Raw genomic sequence first — 18,025 nt, 5'->3', positions numbered from 1 at the left:
TTGTCCCTGTGGCTGATTCAGCATTCAGCTTTTGCGTGCTTGCTGATTGGTGGATATACGCCTATTGCTCGGGGTGAGTTTATGGACGGACTGTTAGTGAATAGTAGTATGGATTGGGCGAAGCAAAATGATGTCATTATCGGATTCTAGAAAAGTGTGGTTCTATATCAAGTAGTAAGAACTTTCCAGATCTGCCAGAAGAAAGGAACTATTCACAACAGAATCAGATTATCTTAAATATCTTGGTGGTCAATTGAATGTCCGGTAAGCTCTTTCCCTTCCCTTTAACTTTTATTATTAGGTTCTTCTACTGCTCCGGTGTCTTTCTCTATGTCCATGTGGTAACCACATAACAAACCATGGGAGGCCGAGGTCTTACAGCTTCCCTGCAGGAGCAGACACCCTGCCAAGATGCAGCCATGACCTGAACCCACCTGTTCAATGAAAGCCAAACTGTGATCCAGGTAGTAGGGTCTCAGTCCTCCTTCCGGACAGCCATCTATGACAGGTGTGGAACTCTGCAAGGTACAATTTCTGGTCTCATAATCCACGAGATCACTGCACACATGTAGGTTAAAGGAATGAGGTTGCAGACTCCCAGGGCAAGTGGTGTAGCCGCCACATCGATCCAGGGCATTTGATACTGATAAAGGGGATGAATAGGACACAAAATACAAGATGAAAGCAATAGACCTCGGCGTTATGTTGTAGCAGTTGATTCTTTTCGAAGGTTAGATACAAAAATGCAGAATGACAGGAGAATAAAGGAAGAGAGTGTAGGATAAGATTGTGTTCTACGTTAAGAAGCGTGACGATGCACGTGGGTGGTATAATACAGGGCCGGGCTGGTATAATGGAGATAATCTAGCTCATTTCAACTGCCAAAATCGCTGTTTGCGGTAAGTTGCAAGGTACATGGGTTAACTGGTGGAAAGCAAGATACGCTACTATGCCTCCAAGGTATATTCCTAATAAAGGTCCCCACCAGAGTGAATTGGTCCATGCTCCCAACAGACAGGCCTGCATAGCTAGCATCTTATATTGCATAAGAATAAGAGTGGCATTGAGTTGAACTGGATTGCGGGGAACCCTTACCGGCAAAACACATCAAGCGGGAAAGCACTTCTCCGGGCCTTCAACACCGCTTACCCGGTACAATATGCCAGACATACGCCTTTCAAAGAGTACTCTCATAGCCACAACCGCATTGCTATGGACTGCCATTTGCATCTAGATCCACCGTCACAGTCAGGGGCTGCATCTACTACGTTCGTGGCTAGTGATAGTGCGCCGTGGCCGTGAAATGCGAGGCCGGGAAGGCGAGAATTCGATCCTCAAGGCTGGGAAAGAGATGGGTAGGAGTGGGATTTCTATAATTTGGGAGAGTCAGTCGGGAGGTGGGAGGTGGGGGGAGGATGAGTGTGCCGGATCTCGAGAGGTGGAGTCATGATGAGGCTGAAAGGTGTGGAGTGAGAAGTTGAAGGTGGAGTATGAGGTCGATAAGGAGGTGCGGCTTAATTTTCCGCTGAGGCAATTTGTGGGTGTGTTAAATGGGATGGAGTGAGGCGGTAGTAGAGGTTCGATTAGTCCAATGGAATGGGGATATCCTTTCGACTATATGTTGGTGCATGTGAATGAATGCCATTGTTTATCGCGCAATGAGGCTGTAGCGGAGCTAAGTGGAAATGGAATCATGGAATGATATGCGTCGGGTCGGTCCGTCATGTTTGCGCCACTATATGATCTCCAAAAATCCAAAGATTTGCAACTCAAGCCCTAACGGGACATGGATAACCCGTCACCAGTTAGGAAGGAAAACAGGCTGGCGCTAGGCAGAACGGACCAGGGATCTCTGCCTGTCGCCGACCGCTAGTTTGGTCGAGGACCATTGGCCATTCGAGTTACTCCCAGGTTGTTGTCTAGGCTCTGCGCGATCGCATCCAGACCAGTGAATAATGCAGACCCATTAGGCAGACATGCATGTCAACCGCGTCCCACGTTGCTTGCCGCATCCCACAGCCTCCCTGCGTTGAAGATCCATAGAGGCTCTGCTCTGCTGTGGTCCACTCGTTCAACATTTAATTTCTTTTTCTCTACTCATAAGTGAATCTGTAGAGTTGGTGGTCATGTAGTAGACAAACTGATGTCATCTGTCCCCAGGGGAATCCTCTTGACCTCTCCCCTGGTGCCCGGCTGACTGATTTCTTTGCTTGCCCTGTGACCGACCCGAGCAGCCACACTCCATCGCCACACTGCCTCTGCCTCTGCCTCTGCATTCAACTAAGTACGCACACAACATCCTGGGCTGTTGGTAAGGCTGGAGAAAGCTCCAGCCGTGACACCTTGCTCAAGCAAACCGCGACAACCCCCCCTCGCAGCTGAGCCACACAGTTGGTTCGATGAGAGTAGCGAAAAGCAGCTATGCCCCGGCTGATCCTGACGTGCGGTCATTGTTGCTGCGATTTGCAATATCATTTAACTTTATAAGAATTCCACCGAGTCGCAGCTCCCACCCGACCTGAATCTTCATCATCAGGAACGATCATCTTCTTGATGGGATCGTTTGCTATTTTAATTCTGCCCTTCCCTTCCTTCGTTCTGTGATTTCCTCCTTTCCGTCCGCCCTCTTCACCTGTGGACACACGCGCAGTTCACTCGTATTCACCTTCCCCTTCCCTTCCCCATCTTTCCCCCCTCCTTCACTTATCAGGCGCGGTGAACCCATGACTTCACCCACATGTCTTGGATCCATGACATCGTCGCAACGCGCTGTTTACTACAAATTTCTCAAATGAAAACAGTACCTTCGTCTGCTTTTGCGCGCTGCCACAATGTGCCCTGTCCATCTATAGTAGTGAGCTCTACGGACCCTACCGCGCGAAAGCGGCTGTTACCATACGTCTACGCCTACGCCTCATACCACCTACTACCGCAAAATCTGAGTCTGATCCAGCATCGCAGCGCAAGATAGGGCATGTGTATTGTCGAAGAATATACCGCCTCGTACCCTGACGTCCGACGAAGGCGGGTCCTTCAGCGGTGCCTCTTGGGGAGATCGTTAGGGTACTGTTATCGCACCCAGGTGGTCAGCCCTGGCGAGCGCATCCCTGAGCGCCCGGCCAGTCAGTTTCAGTACGGGAAACCCAGAAGTACTTATCGACCGGCCATGCAGTCACTGCGCGATCTGATCGTCGATCCGCGGGAGCCGGCGCGGCGGAGACAGTCCCCAAACTATCCGCAACGGATGCCCTCGCGACGAAGTGACCCTTTTCGAGTTTTCTTTCCGTTCATTCGACGAGCATCTGACAGCGATGACGTGTGGAAGAATGACGAATATCGGCCGCGAGGTCGGGGACGGTCGCCTCGGCCGGTCACTATGGCACGGGATGTACCGCCCATCAAACGTGAACACCGGAGCGTTCCAAGGAGACGGCCTCTAAATTCAAAAGTCAGGGTGGTCACCCCACCACCAGAGCCTCTATATAAGGAGGAACCACTGCGACCACGGCCCGGAAGGTCACCTGCTTCGCCTTCTCTCTCACCCCGGGATCCAGGTACCTTCCGTCGTCCAGTCATTATTCATCAGGAGCCAAAGCCACGACCAAGCCCAATGCCTTCTCCAGGCTCATCTGGCTATCGATTCAGGAATCCATGGCACAGTAGATCCCCATCTCCAGGCCCCTCCAACTGGCGTCGCAAGGAGCCACGGCCAAGTCCATCAGTATCCCCAGGACAAGCAAAACCTCAGGAGTCACAGCCGCAACCATCTCCAGAAGGTGCACCAAGTACTAATGCTCCAGCAGCACCTGTCACCCCTCCCAAAAAGAAAGAGCGACGCCCCAGGGAGCGTTCCCCATCTGTCGAGCGTGTCCCAATTCGCAAAACACGTTCCACCCCAACCGTTCCGGTGGAGGTGCACAACCCCCCAGCTCCAGACAGCGGCCCCAAACCAGTTACAACGTCAAACACCACATCTCCAGGGAGTGGACCCCGCCATGTGCAGTTTTCTGACATAGTGGATCATCTCTCTATATCCGGAGAGAGCAATGCTCCCTCGTCTCCTACCGGCCCTCCGCGCTTCTATAGACAATTTGCCAGCGCAGGTCGCCGTAGGTCCCCAACTCCGGGGCCTACACCCAGAGTAAGAGAAGGACGAGGTGATTCAAGCTCCCAAAGAACCCGATATGTGTATGCGTCTCCTGCTGCGAGTCGTTCATATCCCCCGGGCGTTGAGGTGCTGATTGTGACTCCGCGCAGGTACCGACCAGGAGGAATCACGCCGCTAGTGAACCGGGAAGCCGTTGACATTCACGAAGTTGAACCCGGGAGAAGCAGTTCATGGTCTGGACGGGCTGCTAGGGTGGGTTTAGAGGGGAGCGGTTGGCGGGTGGAGCGTCGGCCCAGACGTGGGATGGGGAGGGAGGAGCTGGGAACAGGCGCGAGGCCGAGGATCGTATCACTTTCACCGCCGAGAGGGCGATGGAGACCCAGAATGCGCCAGACTGAGCGGTATGGGGGGTTCGAGTCGGGCGATGAACGGGTGGTTAGGAATGAGGGCGGTTCGGGGCGTGTCTGGAGGTGGCTGTAAGAATTAGGGTCATGGTGGAAGTTTGTAAGATGTTGTTAGTAGTGGACATTTCGGGCTATTCCTCATGTTAATCGTGTTTCGTGTCTCGATAAGAAAAGAAGAACATTTTTTAGTGTTTGAAACCGCTATAAGGATAGAAAATGATATATATCGTTTAACTGAGAGATGAAGCAAGGAGCAGGTAAGATGGAGGCTGGGGACAGTTCCCCACATGACTATCACCACGTGACCTCAAGGGGACCTCGGCAGCGGTTAGCGGCGGGCCGGCGGGCGGAGAAGAGGAGAAGCAGCAAGCATGCATGTGCATCTCATCCCATCTCTCATCACTCTCCTGTGCTACTTCAAACCTACCTGCTTCTTGCTTCATCCCACTATCTCATTGTCATCGCTACCTTATTCAAGCCTGGTTATTTTCCACATTATCTCCTATTATTGATACCCACAATGCTTGCCTCCCGTCTAACCCCGCGAACCATCCCCGCACGCCAATGGCGTCGACACTTCAGCGCCGCTCGACCGACTCTGAAGGAGATCCAAGATGCCTACATTCTCAGTGCGGCGCGCACTCCAACCGCCAAGGCACGATACTCTGTACCCAACGTTTACAGCCATACTAATCGGAATACAGTTCAACGGCTCCTTTGTCTCTGTCCCGGCTCCTCAACTCGGCGCCGTGGCCATCAAATCCGCAGTTAGCAAATCGAACCTCCCTGTCGAGAAGATCACCGACGTGTACATGGGCAATGTTCTACAAGGCTCCGTGGGCCAAGCACCCGCGCGTCAAGCCTCCATCTTCGCCGGCCTCGCCCCCACCGTTGAAGCCCTGACCGTGAACAAAGTGTGCGCATCCGGCCTCAAGGCCGTCGCTCTGGCGGCCCAGAACATCCAGCTCGGACTAGCGGAAGCACAAGTTGCCGGTGGTATGGAGAATATGTCGCGTGTGCCGTACTACATGGCACGATCTAGTCAGCTCCCTCCTTTTGGGGAGATTAAGCTTGAAGATGGCCTAATCAAGGACGGGCTGTGGGACGTGTACAACCAAATTCATATGGGGATTTGCGCGGAGCAGACGGCAAAGAAGTATGAAGTGTCACGGGAAGAGCAGGACGATTATGCCATTCAGTCGTACGAGCGGGCACAGAAGGCGTGGGCGGAGGGACTGTTTAGCGAGGAGATTGCCCCAGTGACGGTGAAGGGCAAGAAGGGGGATACGGTAGTGGAGAGGGACGAGGGCTTTGAGAACCTCAAGGCAGATAAGCTGCGCGGATTGAAGCCTGCGTTCTTGCGTGACGGCACTGGCACCGTCACGGCGGGTAACGCGTCCACGATGAATGATGGCGCGTCCGCCGTCGTGGTGGCTAGTCGTGAGCTGGCGAGGGAGTTTGGCACGGGAAATCGTGCTCTGGCAAGGATTGTTTCTACTTCTGATGCCGCTATCGACCCTGTCGATTTCCCTGTGGCCCCGGCCAAGGCGGTGCCGATTGCGCTGGAGCGCGCGGGCATCAGCAAGGAGCAGGTGGCGGTTTGGGAGTTCAACGAGGCGTTTGCGGCGGTGATTAAGGCCAACGAGAAGGTGAGTACTACACTCATACCTTTGACATTCATTGAATATGGCTAACCAAACAGATTCTGGGACTGCAAAACGCGCGAGTCAACCCGCTGGGTGGAGCCATCTCGCTGGGTCATGCGCTGGGCAGCTCGGGCTCGCGCATCCTGGTGACGCTGCTGCACCAGCTACAGCCAGGCGAGTACGGTGTGGCGGCCATCTGCAATGGCGGTGGAGCAGCTAGCGCGATGGTCGTGCAGAAGCTGGACCGGGTGGATTAAACATCCATGTACATATGAAGAATTTGATGCCAACATGTTCACACTAGCTAGCGGTCAATTTAGCCTCAGCCTCCCAAAAATCAAGCCAAAGGCCAACCCTAATAATGCCCCTGCACCGTCAACGTCCCCGTCTTGGTAACCAAATACTCATCCACGGCCACATCCTTCCCGCTCTCCTTACCATACCCACTCTCCTTCATGCCCCCAAACGGCGCCTCCGCAGCCGACATACTCCCCGTATTCAAGCCCACCATACCGGCCTCCAACTTCTCAAACAACCTCCACAAGCGATCCGCATCTTTCGTAAACGCATAACTCGCCAGCCCCATACTAGTATCATTCGCCCACTGCACGGCCTCATCCTCCGTATCAAACGCATACAACGCCGCCACCGGCGCAAACGTCTCCTCCCGACTAACCAACATCTCCTTCGTCATGCCCGTCAGAATCGTCGGCTGGAAGAAATACCCCTTCTTCCCCTCGACCCTCCCCCCACCCAAAATAACCTCAGCCCCCAACCTCCTCGCATCCTCAATCTGCATCTCCGCCTTCCCCACCCCCCTCTCCGTCGTCAACGGCCCCATCCCCACCCCCTCCTCCATCCCATGCCCGACAACCAACTTCTCCGTCCTCTCCCTCAACAACCCCGCAAACCTCTCATAAACCCCCCGCTGCACATACACCCTATTCGCCGTAATACACGCCTGCCCAGCATGCCTCCACTTCAGATTCATCAACGCCGCGACAGCGGCCTCCAAATCCGCATCCTCAAACACAATAAACGGACAATTCCCTCCCAACTCCAACGTCACCTTCTTCAACCCATCCGCACAAATCCCCGCAATCAACTTCCCCACCCTCGTCGACCCCGTAAACGTCACCTTCTTCACCAACTCATGTCGACACAACGCCTCACTCAACGAAGGCGTATTCTCCATATCCGTCGTCAACACATTCACCACCCCCGCCGGGAACCCCGCCTGCATAGCTAACCCCGCAATCGCCAACGCAGACACAGGACTCTCCGGAGACGGCTTCACAATCATCGTACACCCCGCCGCGATCGCCGCCGCGACTTTCCTCAGCACCATCGCCACAGGGAAGTTCCACGGTACTAGAGCTGCCGCTACGCCGATGGGCTGCTTGATCGTCATGATGCGACGGCCCGGCACGGCGGAGGAGCTGATCGTGCCGGAGACGCGCTCGGCTTCGCCTGAGAACCAGCGCGTGAAGGAGGTTGCGTAGTCGATCTCGCCGAGCGCGTCGGAAAGCGGTTTGCCTGTCTCGTAGGTGATGATTTTGGCGAGGTCGGTTTTGTGCGTACGGATGAGGGTGTCCCAGGCTGTGAGGAGCTCGGAGCGGTAGCGCGCGGTGGTGTGGCGGAAGGTGAGGAATGCTGTGTGTGCGGAGGATACGGCGTGGGGGACGTCGAGGGTTGTGCAGGTCGGGATTTGGGCCCAGGGGTGGGAGGTGCCGGGGTCTGTTGGGGATTTTCATTAGGATGGGCGTTGAGGGGAAGGCATGGAGGTGGGGGGGATGGCATACCGATGACTTCAAAGTGCTGGTTGCTTTGGGATTTGATCCAGGTGTTGTTGACGAAGGCATCGAAGTGGAGGATGGAGGGGTCGGAGAGCTAGAAGTGTGAGTTAGAGGAATGGGAGATTAGGGTTGGAGTGAGACATACTTGGAATGGAAGCTCGTATTGGGCCATTGTAGCTTGAGTTGTTCACTATCTGATGGATAATGTTGAGAGTAGGGATTGAAGGATGAGATATCAGGGAAGTATCACAATATAAGGGATATGGTTGAGAAGAGGGGAAGATAAGCTGACCCCGCATCTCGGATATCGGCAAGTTTCCTACAAAACTACTATTAGATTACGATTGACCCAAATACCATGTATCAACTTTATCATTCGCTGATCATCTATATACATAACAGCTCTGTAGTCTGTACATCAGCTGCTTCTAGTGCAGGTACTCATTCACCACTTGCGTAAATGCCGTCGCATTCTCCAACATCGGCAGATGACCCGCCTTTGGCACCAACTTCAGCTCGGACTTGCTCTTCAGGTCTGCCACCATCTGCTGCATCGTCTTGGGCAGCACACCGTCACTCTCGCCGGCCACAAACAGGCCCGGCACCTGTGCCTGTGCCATCCGGTCCCGCACATCATACGCACACAGGGCCTGCACGCTCTGTCTGAAGCCGGGCAGACTGTTCGTCCGCACCAATTCCTTCGCCTTGGCGGGCAGATGGGGCTGTGTCTCGTACGACTCAGCTGTGAACCAGCGCCGCACGGTGATTTCGGCCAGCTTCTCGCCGACAATCGCCTGCTGCGTGGTGGGCGACACGGCGCCCTCGCTGGCTGCCAACTCGACACGCTCGTTCCAGGCCTTACGGTTCGTCTCGGGGCTGGAGCTGTTGGTGTCGCAGGAGATGAAGCGCTCCACGCGCTCCGGGTACAGCAGGGAGGTGTTCAGCACGGTCACACCACCCAGACTGACACCGATAAGGGTGGCCTTGGGAACGCGCAGAGCATCCAGCAGCGCGATGATATCCGAGGCCAGTAGATCGATGTTGACGGGCTTCTCGCCGCATTCTTGCTGCCGACCACGGGTGCAGTACCGGACAATGCGGAAGTTTTGGTTGCGAGGGTCGGAGAGGAACTGGTCGACAAAGTCGTCCCAGATGGTGTAGTCCACCAGGATGGAGTTGCTGAGCACGATGACCGGGCTGTGGGGGTCGGTGCTACCCTCCAGGCGGTAAGGGAGCTCGACGCCGTCGGGGGTGGTGACGAAGGACTCGACGGCCGGGCGGGTGGGAGAGGGCAAGGTGCGGGTTTTGCCGTCAATGGACGACCAGGGACCGATGACATCCGGGGAGGTCAGGGAGGACAGCTCGCGGGGAGCGGGTCCGAAGGTGTAGGCCCACTGGTAGGTGCGACGGCGGGTTTTAGCCACGACGTCGGTCATGATGCGGGTGCGCCAGGGAGTGTCGGTGGCGGCCTTGTATTCGGGACCGCCCAGACCATTCTGGGCAGCGTACTCGTGCACGGCGAGGTATTCGCGCGGGGCTTTGGGGTCGATGGTGGAGGTGACAAAGAGGCGGGAGGAGCGCCAGCCGGGCACGCGGGACAGCATGGGGATGTGCTCTTCGCGGTACCAGCGGGTGAACTCGTCCTCCTTAGCGGCGTCGGCGGAGGAGAGGGAGAGGGAGACGGCGACAAGGGCAGAGCCGGCAGCCTCGGTGTCGGGGGTGAGTTCGAGGGGTTTGTAATCAGCCGCCTTTTGCTCGACAACGGTATCGTAGAGCCGGCGATCGACGTCAATCTGGGCCATGGTCGCCTTTTCCCGGGGGGTCTTGATGGTGTCGCCGCGGAGGGCGAGGTAGGTCTCGCGCGTCAACTCAACCATATCAGTAATGTCGTAGAGTGCCACCCACTCGGGCTCCTCGCCGTCGGTTGCGCGATAGCGGAAGCCATTGGTGCAGAAGGGCAGACGCAGGCGCAGAGGACCGTGTTCGGTATTATACCAGTCGTGGAATTGGGCCGCAGGGAGGGAGGGACGAGGGTTCATCGTCACCCAGAGAAGGCCGGGAGTCGTCATTTTGAATATGATGTTAAGCAGGGACAGCTGACACCAAGAGAAGTAGAGAGAGTAACTGCAACGAAATCAATGATGAGGGGCAGATGGCGGGGTGACCGGCGATAATAATCATTATAATGAGAATCCGACTGACTGCCGACCACACAGCCGATGGCGGCCGATGGTTGAAGTCATCGGCTATATCTTTAAGTTCCAGTCTTCATCTCCCAGGTACCAGTGGCGGGGAGCCCACTGGGGAAGCCACTGGGGTTTACGGGGTAGTTTGAATCCCAAGATGTCATGGTAGATAGACAGATGGGAGATCCTCCAAACACACTTGACTAGCGAGAGGAAGTTGTATAGAAGGAAGAAGGGCTCTCTCTACGAAAGGCCTGGGAAATGGAATAACTCTGCAGCCTGGGAGTTCAGGCATGACTTTCGGTAGCCACAAACTGCCGAGTCACCTGATGCTATACTCCGATAATGAGTCACGTGTGACCCTCCAGACTCTGACCTGGGCGGTGAGGTGACTGGCAGAATGGCAGACCGGGCGGAGTTAGTCACTTTCACGCCGAGATGCAACCCGACGATTAGATCATCTAAGAACATCCAACTTAACTTCAACTACTCGATCAGCTTGCCTGTTCTCCCGGCTTCAGGCTAGATCTCTTCTCCTACCCTATTTCCCACTGTCCGGCTCACGCTTCTCGTAGCTGAGAGTCATGGCGCCTCAGAAATCGGTGGCAGAGGTGCCCCGTTCCCTAATTCCCCGTCTGACTTGGAACGGCTCCTCGACTCGCACTACTTTTACCTCTCCCCAGACTACCGCCCTACCGGCGAAGCGCCAACAAAAGCAGTATATCGTACGGAGTCGGATTTCTGCTGGACGACAACTGCATACCTCGACTTCCCCGTCCACTGCCTCTTCAACATTCCCCGCAGCAGCCCGAGATCTAGGCACATCGATCGCAAGACGCTTCCCTTCCACAACCAAGCCGGCCAGCCAACCAGCCGCACCCCTTGGGAACCCCATCCGACATAATGGTGTCTATGTCGCTGCATTCAACCCGGCTCGGAGAGCTTTTCATGCGTCCGCTCCGCGCCAGCGCGACCATCACTTTGATACATTGAAATTCGTCCAGCGATTGAAAGATGAGGGGTTTAGCGAAGAGCAGGCTGTTGCCATGATGCGGGTCCTGAACGACGTCATTCAGGAGTCCATCCAGAACTTGACTCGGACAATGGTGCTTCGGGAAGGTTAGTCACTCCTGTGGTTTATACATGCTATACTCAAGAGCATTTCCATTCTAAGTCCATTTCTACAGACACGGAACGATCGGCCTATACACAAAAAGTCGACTTTGCCAAACTCCGCTCCGAGCTCCTCAACGCAGATTCTACCGAAGCGCAATTGACTCGCTCGTCGCACGAAAAGATCGCCGCTGATCTCGCCAAACTCAACTCCCGTCTACGCGACGAGATCGGTCGCACGCAGGCGTCAGTGCGACTGGATCTGAATCTTGAGAAGGGTCGTATCCGGGAAGAAGCCAATGGCCAAGAAATGCGTATAAAGGAGACGGAAACGAGAATTGAGCAGGAGGTGGCTGGGTTGAGAGAGCGTGTAGAGGCTGTCAAGTTCTCCACGCTGCAATGGCTCATGTAAGTGGTATCCGACATTCCACACAATACAATGCTGACAGATCTTCTCCAGGGGTGTATGCACTGGTACCGCTGCACTGATTCTTGGTGCCTGGCGTCTCTTCATGTGAACCTATCATTCTGTGGGCTTTCGGTCCAGTCGGCCGGATTAAGATGCCTTGTCTGTTGCCTTCATATCAACTCCCCACTATTACTCCTTACCGCCGAAAAATGTGGCGGAATTAGGAACAGGTGGCTGGTTCTCTCTTCTCTTTTGTTTAATTAGCGATGTGGTGGCTTCTGCAATCATTCTATATATATACTATTATTCTATTTGTTATCTTCCGAGGTGTAGTAGATATATTGTGGGATGGGACTCCTATCCTGCCTGTGGCCGGCATGGAATGAAGCGAGCTGTGAAGTGATATGATGCAATTCCGTGACATGTATTATGTTACCACCACTAATTGGCTCATTCTGCATTAGATCGGCTGTTCGCCTAAACGACTGCTGCAGAAGGTGGGGGTATTACGAACCATGCGATTCCAGTGATAAGGGAAATGAAGGGGGCGGAGAATAGAGCGATGCAGTGTCATACAAGCCCTGTAATACTCAGTGACCGACGGGGTCCGCCGGCGTCAAAAAGAGGGGGAAAACACCCTCATTTACAATCAGGCAATGATTGGCCTGGCATGCTCTTCGTTCCTGTCTGTGCCAGGTTCTTCTCGCTCCACTCTTCGGTAGAACTACTAGTCAACTCCTCGCGTCTGCGCCGCTCCAATGGCATCCATATCTTTCTGCAGCTTATCATCGGCTCACAACAGGAACAAGGGGTAATTGCGTCCTAGCTCGCCCGCCAGGTAGCCAACGATCATGCTTGTTCAAACTAGCACGTCTTCTTGAAGTGTGACTGGCGATATATCACGCTATAGCACTATGCTTGGAACTGCCACAGTTTGATCCATCACAATCGGGCTTAGTTGTACACTGTCAACAAGAAGCACGCTAAAGAAATCTCCGCATGCAGAGCACGTCAAAACCCAGCTAGTTACTAATGTATCATGCACCATGGCCTCATACAAATACCCTTCCCGGCCCCCTGGGGCGTCAACAATGGCGTTGTACTGCACTCATTCACAGGCATCAGTACCATATTTGGCTGAGCCCTACTAGCACTTGGTGCATCTCTCTTGCGCATTGGGGCTTTCTCAGGGGCTTGCAGTACATACTCGTGTCGCCCACGTGAAGTTTCCACATACTCGCACCACCACAGAGAGACATCCTTCTAGAAACGCACCGATCAGAGTAGATCCCATCCTGCAGGAAAGCCGCGATCATGCTGGTCTCTTTCGGTGTCGCATTCTACCTAGTATTTCTGCTGTTTTCTCCGGCGCGGGCTCTTCTAGAGGTCTTTGAGGTATACCAGCCCGTCTCCACAGGCCATGGCAGCGTTGGATGCAATGAAGAGATCCTCCTAATGGATCATGTCTTCGGCTATAGCTATGGTGAACCATACGTCGGTAGGACGGAAGCAGTGCCTGATCCGATCAGTTGTTCAGCGCTAAATGATATGAACCAGGGATCTACGAGCCACCAAATTGTACCTTTGACACCGTTCGCATCAATTTCACTGTCACCTCCAAGGGCAGACAGTATGATCGTCTGGCGCTCATGTACTTAGGGGACACAGAGGTGTTCCGAACATCAACTGCAGAACCAACGACCGACGGCATCATCTGGACCTATATCAAAGACATGTCTCAATTCAACGTACTATGGAAAGAAAAACAGAAATTGATCTTTGATCTTGGAAACATCATTACTGATGTCTACACCGGCTCTTTCAACACCACCCTAACCGCCTACTTCTCATACGAGGGCAACGTCAGGACCCCAGACGTCATTCTCCCAATCTCTGCTCGCAAATCCGCCCAGAACGCATCAAGCGACTTTGAGCTTCCATCCGACAATGCCACGGTGCAATATCAGATCCCTGCAACAGCATCCCGTGCAGTCGTATCCATTTCTGCATGTGGACAGTCCGAGGAAGAATTCTGGTGGTCCAACGTCCTCTCTGCCGACGAGTACACCTTCGACAATACCATCGGTGAATTGTACGGGTACTCTCCATTCCGTGAAGTCCAGCTCTATATCGACGGCGTCCTTGCGGGCGTGGACTGGCCATTCCCCATCATCTTCACCGGCGGTGTCGCGCCAGGATTCTGGCGTCCTATCGTAGGAATCGACGCTTTCGACCTACGCCAACCCGAGATCGACATCACACCCTTCCTCCCCTTGCTCAAGGACAACAAGTCCCATTCGTTCGAGATCAGAGTTACAGGCCTGAGCGTCGCCGACGACGGAACAGTAACATTCGCCAACACAGTCAACTCCTACTGGGTAGTCACCGGCACTATCTTCCTCTACTTGGACTCCTCCTCACCACACAGCACAACCACCGGCCAAGCGCCCGAAATCTACGCCCCGGCACCCACCCTCACCGTCACGCGGGATCTCACCCAGAGTTCAAACGGGACCAACGAAACACTATCATACTCCGTCACAGCCGAAAGAACATTCACCGTAAAGTCCTCCGAATACCAATGGAGCCAAAACCTCACCTACTCCAACTACGGATACCTAAACCAACAAGGACTCAGCCAGAAAAACAACCAACAGACCTCCGGCACTAACACCATTACTCAACTTACCGGGAATAAATCTACGAATGAGGTCAGCTTCCAGTACCCTCTGATCTGTAACACGACGTACGGACTGCAAGATGGCCTTTCCATTAGTGCCTATATCCGCAGAGGCCTGGATATCGACTCGACCGGTGGTGATGGGCTCGGGGTCTCGACGTATACGTTTACCTCGGGGCCGTTGGATCTACATACAGAACAATATGGAACGGCGTATTATTTCGAGCCGGAAGATGATGAGAGTTCGGTCTCGTATGGTGAGACGGTTGATGTCTGGGGAAGTAATGCTGGGGGCGTTGAGTATTCGAGGAATGTTCGTGCGGTGAATGGGACGGTTGTTTCGGATAGTGAGAGCTAGAATCATTCGATTTGGAGGGTGTAAGTATGAGATCTGGGTATGATTAGGATGGATGAAGTTGGGGATATATATATCTGGGGCCTTGTATTCTGCGAAACACATTTTGAGTAGTATCCTGACATTAATATAAATGTAACAAACCCTGACTACACACTACAACGTTACATTGGATAACTCTTCCTATATCTGGTAAACAGAATTAGGCTCTTTTGCGAAACTTGACATCGGGGTCATAGTCTCTCATATTTCTGGCTATCTTCCCTCCACGATGATGCAGTCTAATTACCGGTCTCTAATTGGGGGCACGACACGGGGCTAGAAGCGAATTGGCATCGAAGGGCCATCGGCTAAGAAGTCCAGATCAACAACCAAATATGGCAATGCTCGGATCGGCAAAGCTTCCAGGCCCCCCCATCCCCACCCGGATTACCGACTTAGGTGACCGGTGTGAATGAAGAAGGTTTGATCCGGCTTGCCGGCTATCGAATCTTGAATAAGTAATTAGTGATTGTGCATAAAGTAGGTAAACCGAAATTGGTACTAGTGATTTGGGTACCAAGCCCGGTCAACTCTTGCAGGAGAAAGTAGCTTGCTCCTCGGTTTACGAATACTACAATACTGGAGGCCGTAATATCAAATTTGGATTGAATTTCTTTATTTATTGAAGACAAAATCAACTCCAACCATGCCGGTTCATAATCAGTTCAGGCTGAACGAAGCTAGAAACCAAAATGTGAAACCAAAATGTGAAAGGGACTATGTACAAAAATCCACCTTCATATCAAGGGGAAATAAATTTTTACAAGACAAAAATTGTGGTTTGCGAGGTGGTCATTTACAGACGGCTGTGCTGGGAGTCCTGGCCTAGAGGCTTCGTTGTGAACGAGCCGAAGAAGGCATTGAGGGCGTCCACGGTGCCGCTGCCCTCGGACAGCTGAACGGTACAGGCGACGTGGCTGTCAGGGCGAGTAACGACAACACCACCCTTCTCCACGTCGAAGCCTAGCTTCTCGTGGGCGGCGTAGGTGGCCTGGGGAACGCGCACGTCGGGGATGTTGTCGGCGTAGAGGTGGTGGTGGTAGTCGCGGAGGATCTTGGGGATGGAGTCCACGTCGATCTGGTTCTTCTCGCCAGCGTAGACCAGGCAGATGGAGAACAGCTTGGAGTGAGGCAGGTGGTTTTCGAAGAACGACACGTCGGCAATGTCGGAGCGGCGGTACACGGAAAGGAACGAGCGTTCCTTCTCGAGGTTGGCAGCAAGATCGGTGATCGCCTTGCTGGTCTTGTCCTGCTTACCGGCGAAGATGAAGATCCGGAACGCACCGTTGGCGGGAATCTCCTGCTCCAGGTGCACGTGGTTGGAGTCTGCCAACCGGGTGACGGTGGTCGGGGTGAACGCGCGACCAGGGGTCAGGCGGACACCGGGGACGTCGAACAGCGGGGATTGAGCGGGGTGGGTAGCGTCCCAGGTGAAAACATTCGGCTTGTAGGCAACACCGTAGCCACTGGTGAATTCACAAGAGGACTTGAAGGTCTTGACGAATTCGTCTTCCTCTCCGCCAGCCGCAGCAGTAGTGTGGCTAGCCTCGCCGACCTCGCCGGCAGTAGGGCGACGCTTGGAGAACAAAGCGGCGTATTTGTTGTCGAAGCTCAGCAGAGTCTCGGCGATATCCTTGCGCTCAGTCTCGTAGGTGCTGAGGATGGAGCGCTTAGCCAAACCAGACTCAACGGCGTGGAGCTTCCACGCCATGTTCAGAGCATCGTGGAAAGCAGTGTTCATTCCCTGACCAGCCTTGGGCTATAGCGTTTGTTAGCATGCATATTTAACTTGCAAGATATTTTGAAGACGGGCACACTTACACTGTGAGTGTGGCAAGCATCACCACCCATGAACACACGCTCATCGAGAGTGTACTTCTCGGAGATACCCTGACCGATCGGGTAGACGGAGTACCACTCGACGCGATCCCATTCCACCCAATACGGCTGAAGAATCTTCCGAGCGGTGGCCTGAACATCCTCGGCGGTTGCTGTCTTTCTAGGATCGAAGTCGGGGTCGTCCGACGAAGCGATCTGGACATACAGACGGACCATGTTGTCCTCACGGGGAATAACCATGATGGAACCGGCATCGGAGTGGATAGTGCACTTGGTCTGTTGGCAGATGATTAGCGGCTGTTCTCATCGTGATCAAGTTTGGAATTTGCTTACCTCAATGTCAGGGAAGTTGGTCCTCACGACACCGTCCATGACACCCCAGACATAAGAGATGGGATCCTTGTACTGGATCTGAATACCAAGCTGCTGTCTGATGAAACTGCGAGCACCTTCACCGCTGAACAGATACTTGGTGCGAACAGTCTCGATCACGTTGGTGTCAATGCTCTTGAGCTGGACTTCGACGGGGTAGGTCTCGTCCAAGCCATCGTTCTTGAAACCGACGATGGTCCACGGCCTCTCGACAGTGGTACCGGCCTTCTCGATCTCATCCAAGAAGACGCGCTCGATCTTACCCTGGTGGACCAGGGTAGTGAAGGGGTATCTTGTGTCGATAAAGCGGGGGCAGCTGGGCCAGCTGCCAGTACGGTGGATACCTTGTCCGCCCGGGAGAGGATCCCAGAAAGCAACATCGTACACCTTAGCGGGCTTGAAGGCCATGATTTGGCGCTTCAGGCCCAGGTTGCGAAGAATTTCCGTCGAACGAGGCTGGATACCATCGGCGCGGCCGGTGGCGGTGGGCACCGGACGGTTGTCAATGTGCTTCACCTTGTAGCCCCAGCGGGACATGCAAAGCGACAAGACAATGCCAACCGGGCCAGCGCCCACGATGACAATGTCATACTTCTCTTGTTGTGAAGGGGCCATGGCGGCAGTGTGTAGGCGAGAGAGCGGGTCAAGCTTCGGGGTAATGGTGGAGTGGGGAAGCCAATAGATACAGAGTGGGGATGGGGTATATTCACAAGAAAGAGACAGACTCAAACATCACCCAAAGGTGGGAGAAGAAGCAGATAGAGGGATAGAGATGAAGCTGATCTGGAAAGAGAAACCTTCATGATGAAAGGGAAGGGGAAAAGGCGATATAAATACCATATGGTGAGCTGGGGTGGTGGCCCGAAGGCACACGGGGAGACAGACATCGGGGAACCACAACGGCATTCATAGTCGGCTGGATCGTGGAGAGTTTGGGGGGAGAACAGCATAATAGAGCGTGGGGACGAGCAGAAAGCACAGAGAGGGCTGAAAAACCCGCGGTGTCAGCGCTGCAGGGGGGCACAGTAATGGCCAGAAATGGCCAAAGATGGCCAAAGAAGGGCCGTGGGTAACC

At 54.0% G+C, this 18,025-nt stretch overlaps 7 protein-coding genes across 7 annotated transcripts; 4 read left to right on the top strand and 3 right to left on the bottom strand.

The window, feature by feature from the left end:
- Positions 1-3,166: 3,166 nt before the first annotated feature.
- Positions 3,167-4,588, top strand: AtWU_10632 (acetyl-CoA acetyltransferase A, mitochondrial; the record flags this gene model as incomplete). The annotated part of the gene is made up of 1 exon (XM_035505736.1): positions 3,167-4,588. The coding sequence occupies one exon, from the start codon at positions 3,167-3,169 to the stop codon at positions 4,586-4,588; it is 1,422 nt and encodes a 473-aa protein (XP_035361629.1).
- A 444-nt stretch (positions 4,589-5,032) lies between these two features.
- AtWU_10631 (thiolase family protein) lies at positions 5,033-6,415 on the top strand (the record flags this gene model as incomplete). Its single annotated transcript, XM_035505735.1, has 3 exons — positions 5,033-5,167; positions 5,217-6,161; positions 6,215-6,415. 3 exons carry the CDS (start codon positions 5,033-5,035, stop codon positions 6,413-6,415), a joined length of 1,281 nt encoding a protein of 426 aa, XP_035361628.1.
- A 98-nt stretch (positions 6,416-6,513) lies between these two features.
- On the bottom strand, positions 6,514-8,126 carry AtWU_10630 (NAD-dependent succinate-semialdehyde dehydrogenase; the record flags this gene model as incomplete). Its single annotated transcript, XM_035505734.1, has 3 exons — positions 6,514-7,895; positions 7,961-8,048; positions 8,100-8,126. 3 exons carry the CDS (start codon positions 8,124-8,126, stop codon positions 6,514-6,516), a joined length of 1,497 nt encoding a protein of 498 aa, XP_035361627.1.
- A 256-nt stretch (positions 8,127-8,382) lies between these two features.
- On the bottom strand, positions 8,383-10,023 carry AtWU_10629 (putative alpha/beta hydrolase; the record flags this gene model as incomplete). Its single annotated transcript, XM_035505733.1, has 1 exon — positions 8,383-10,023. One exon carries the CDS (start codon positions 10,021-10,023, stop codon positions 8,383-8,385), a length of 1,641 nt encoding a protein of 546 aa, XP_035361626.1.
- Positions 10,024-10,724: 701 nt separating this feature from the next.
- AtWU_10628 (CCDC90 family protein) lies at positions 10,725-11,771 on the top strand (the record flags this gene model as incomplete). The annotated part of the gene is made up of 3 exons (XM_035505732.1): positions 10,725-11,259; positions 11,328-11,661; positions 11,714-11,771. The coding sequence occupies 3 exons, from the start codon at positions 10,725-10,727 to the stop codon at positions 11,769-11,771; spliced, it is 927 nt and encodes a 308-aa protein (XP_035361625.1).
- A 1,205-nt stretch (positions 11,772-12,976) lies between these two features.
- AtWU_10627 (uncharacterized protein) lies at positions 12,977-14,700 on the top strand (the record flags this gene model as incomplete). Its single annotated transcript, XM_035505731.1, has 2 exons — positions 12,977-13,160; positions 13,220-14,700. The coding sequence occupies 2 exons, from the start codon at positions 12,977-12,979 to the stop codon at positions 14,698-14,700; spliced, it is 1,665 nt and encodes a 554-aa protein (XP_035361624.1).
- Positions 14,701-15,535: 835 nt separating this feature from the next.
- Positions 15,536-17,565, bottom strand: AtWU_10626 (putative FAD monooxygenase; the record flags this gene model as incomplete). Its single annotated transcript, XM_035505730.1, has 3 exons — positions 15,536-16,498; positions 16,561-16,854; positions 16,912-17,565. The coding sequence occupies 3 exons, from the start codon at positions 17,563-17,565 to the stop codon at positions 15,536-15,538; spliced, it is 1,911 nt and encodes a 636-aa protein (XP_035361623.1).
- Between the last annotated feature and the right edge of the window lie 460 nt (positions 17,566-18,025).

This window comes from Aspergillus tubingensis, assembly GCF_013340325.1.
Source record: "Aspergillus tubingensis WU-2223L DNA, scaffold_13, whole genome shotgun sequence".
NCBI lineage: Eukaryota > Fungi > Ascomycota > Eurotiomycetes > Eurotiales > Aspergillaceae > Aspergillus > Aspergillus tubingensis.
Note: the sequence above shows the minus strand (reverse complement) of the source record. Positions and strands in the feature narration are given on the sequence as shown.